The 392-nt window shown below is 48.2% G+C and overlaps 1 protein-coding gene across 1 annotated transcript; it reads left to right on the top strand.

Annotated features, from left to right (window-relative positions):
- Positions 1 to 3: 3 nt before the first annotated feature.
- On the top strand, positions 4 to 387 carry LOC109131971 (UDP-glucose 6-dehydrogenase 2-like; the record flags this gene model as incomplete). The annotated part of the gene is made up of 1 exon (XM_019243130.1): positions 4 to 387. A coding segment is annotated over one exon (384 nt), but the record flags the coding sequence as incomplete, so codon positions are not given.
- Between the last annotated feature and the right edge of the window lie 5 nt (positions 388 to 392).

Raw genomic sequence — 392 nt, 5'->3', positions numbered from 1 at the left:
ATCTGTGAGTGCAATGGACTCCCTGAAGTGGCGGAGTACTGGAAGCAAGTCATCAAGATCAATGACTACCAGAAGAGCAGGTTCGTGAACCGTGTTGTTTCCTCCATGTTCAACTCTGTATCGAACAAGAAGATTGCGGTTCTTGGTTTTGCGTTCAAGAAAGATACTGGTGACACGAGGGAGACTCCAGCCATTGATGTGTGCAAGGGTCTTTTAGAAGACAAAGCAAGGTTAAGCATCTACGACCCGCAGGTGACTGAGGAGCAGATCCAGAGGGATTTATCCATGAACAAGTTTGACTGGGACCATCCTCTTCATTTGCAGCCAATGAGCCCAACCACAGTGAAACAAGTGAGCGTTACTTGGGACGCATACGAGGCAACCAAAGACGC

This window comes from Camelina sativa, unplaced genomic scaffold (assembly GCF_000633955.1).
Source record: "Camelina sativa cultivar DH55 unplaced genomic scaffold, Cs unpScaffold10193, whole genome shotgun sequence".
NCBI classification, from domain to species: Eukaryota; Viridiplantae; Streptophyta; class Magnoliopsida; order Brassicales; family Brassicaceae; genus Camelina; species Camelina sativa.
This window is presented reverse-complemented; position numbering and strand designations above follow the sequence as displayed.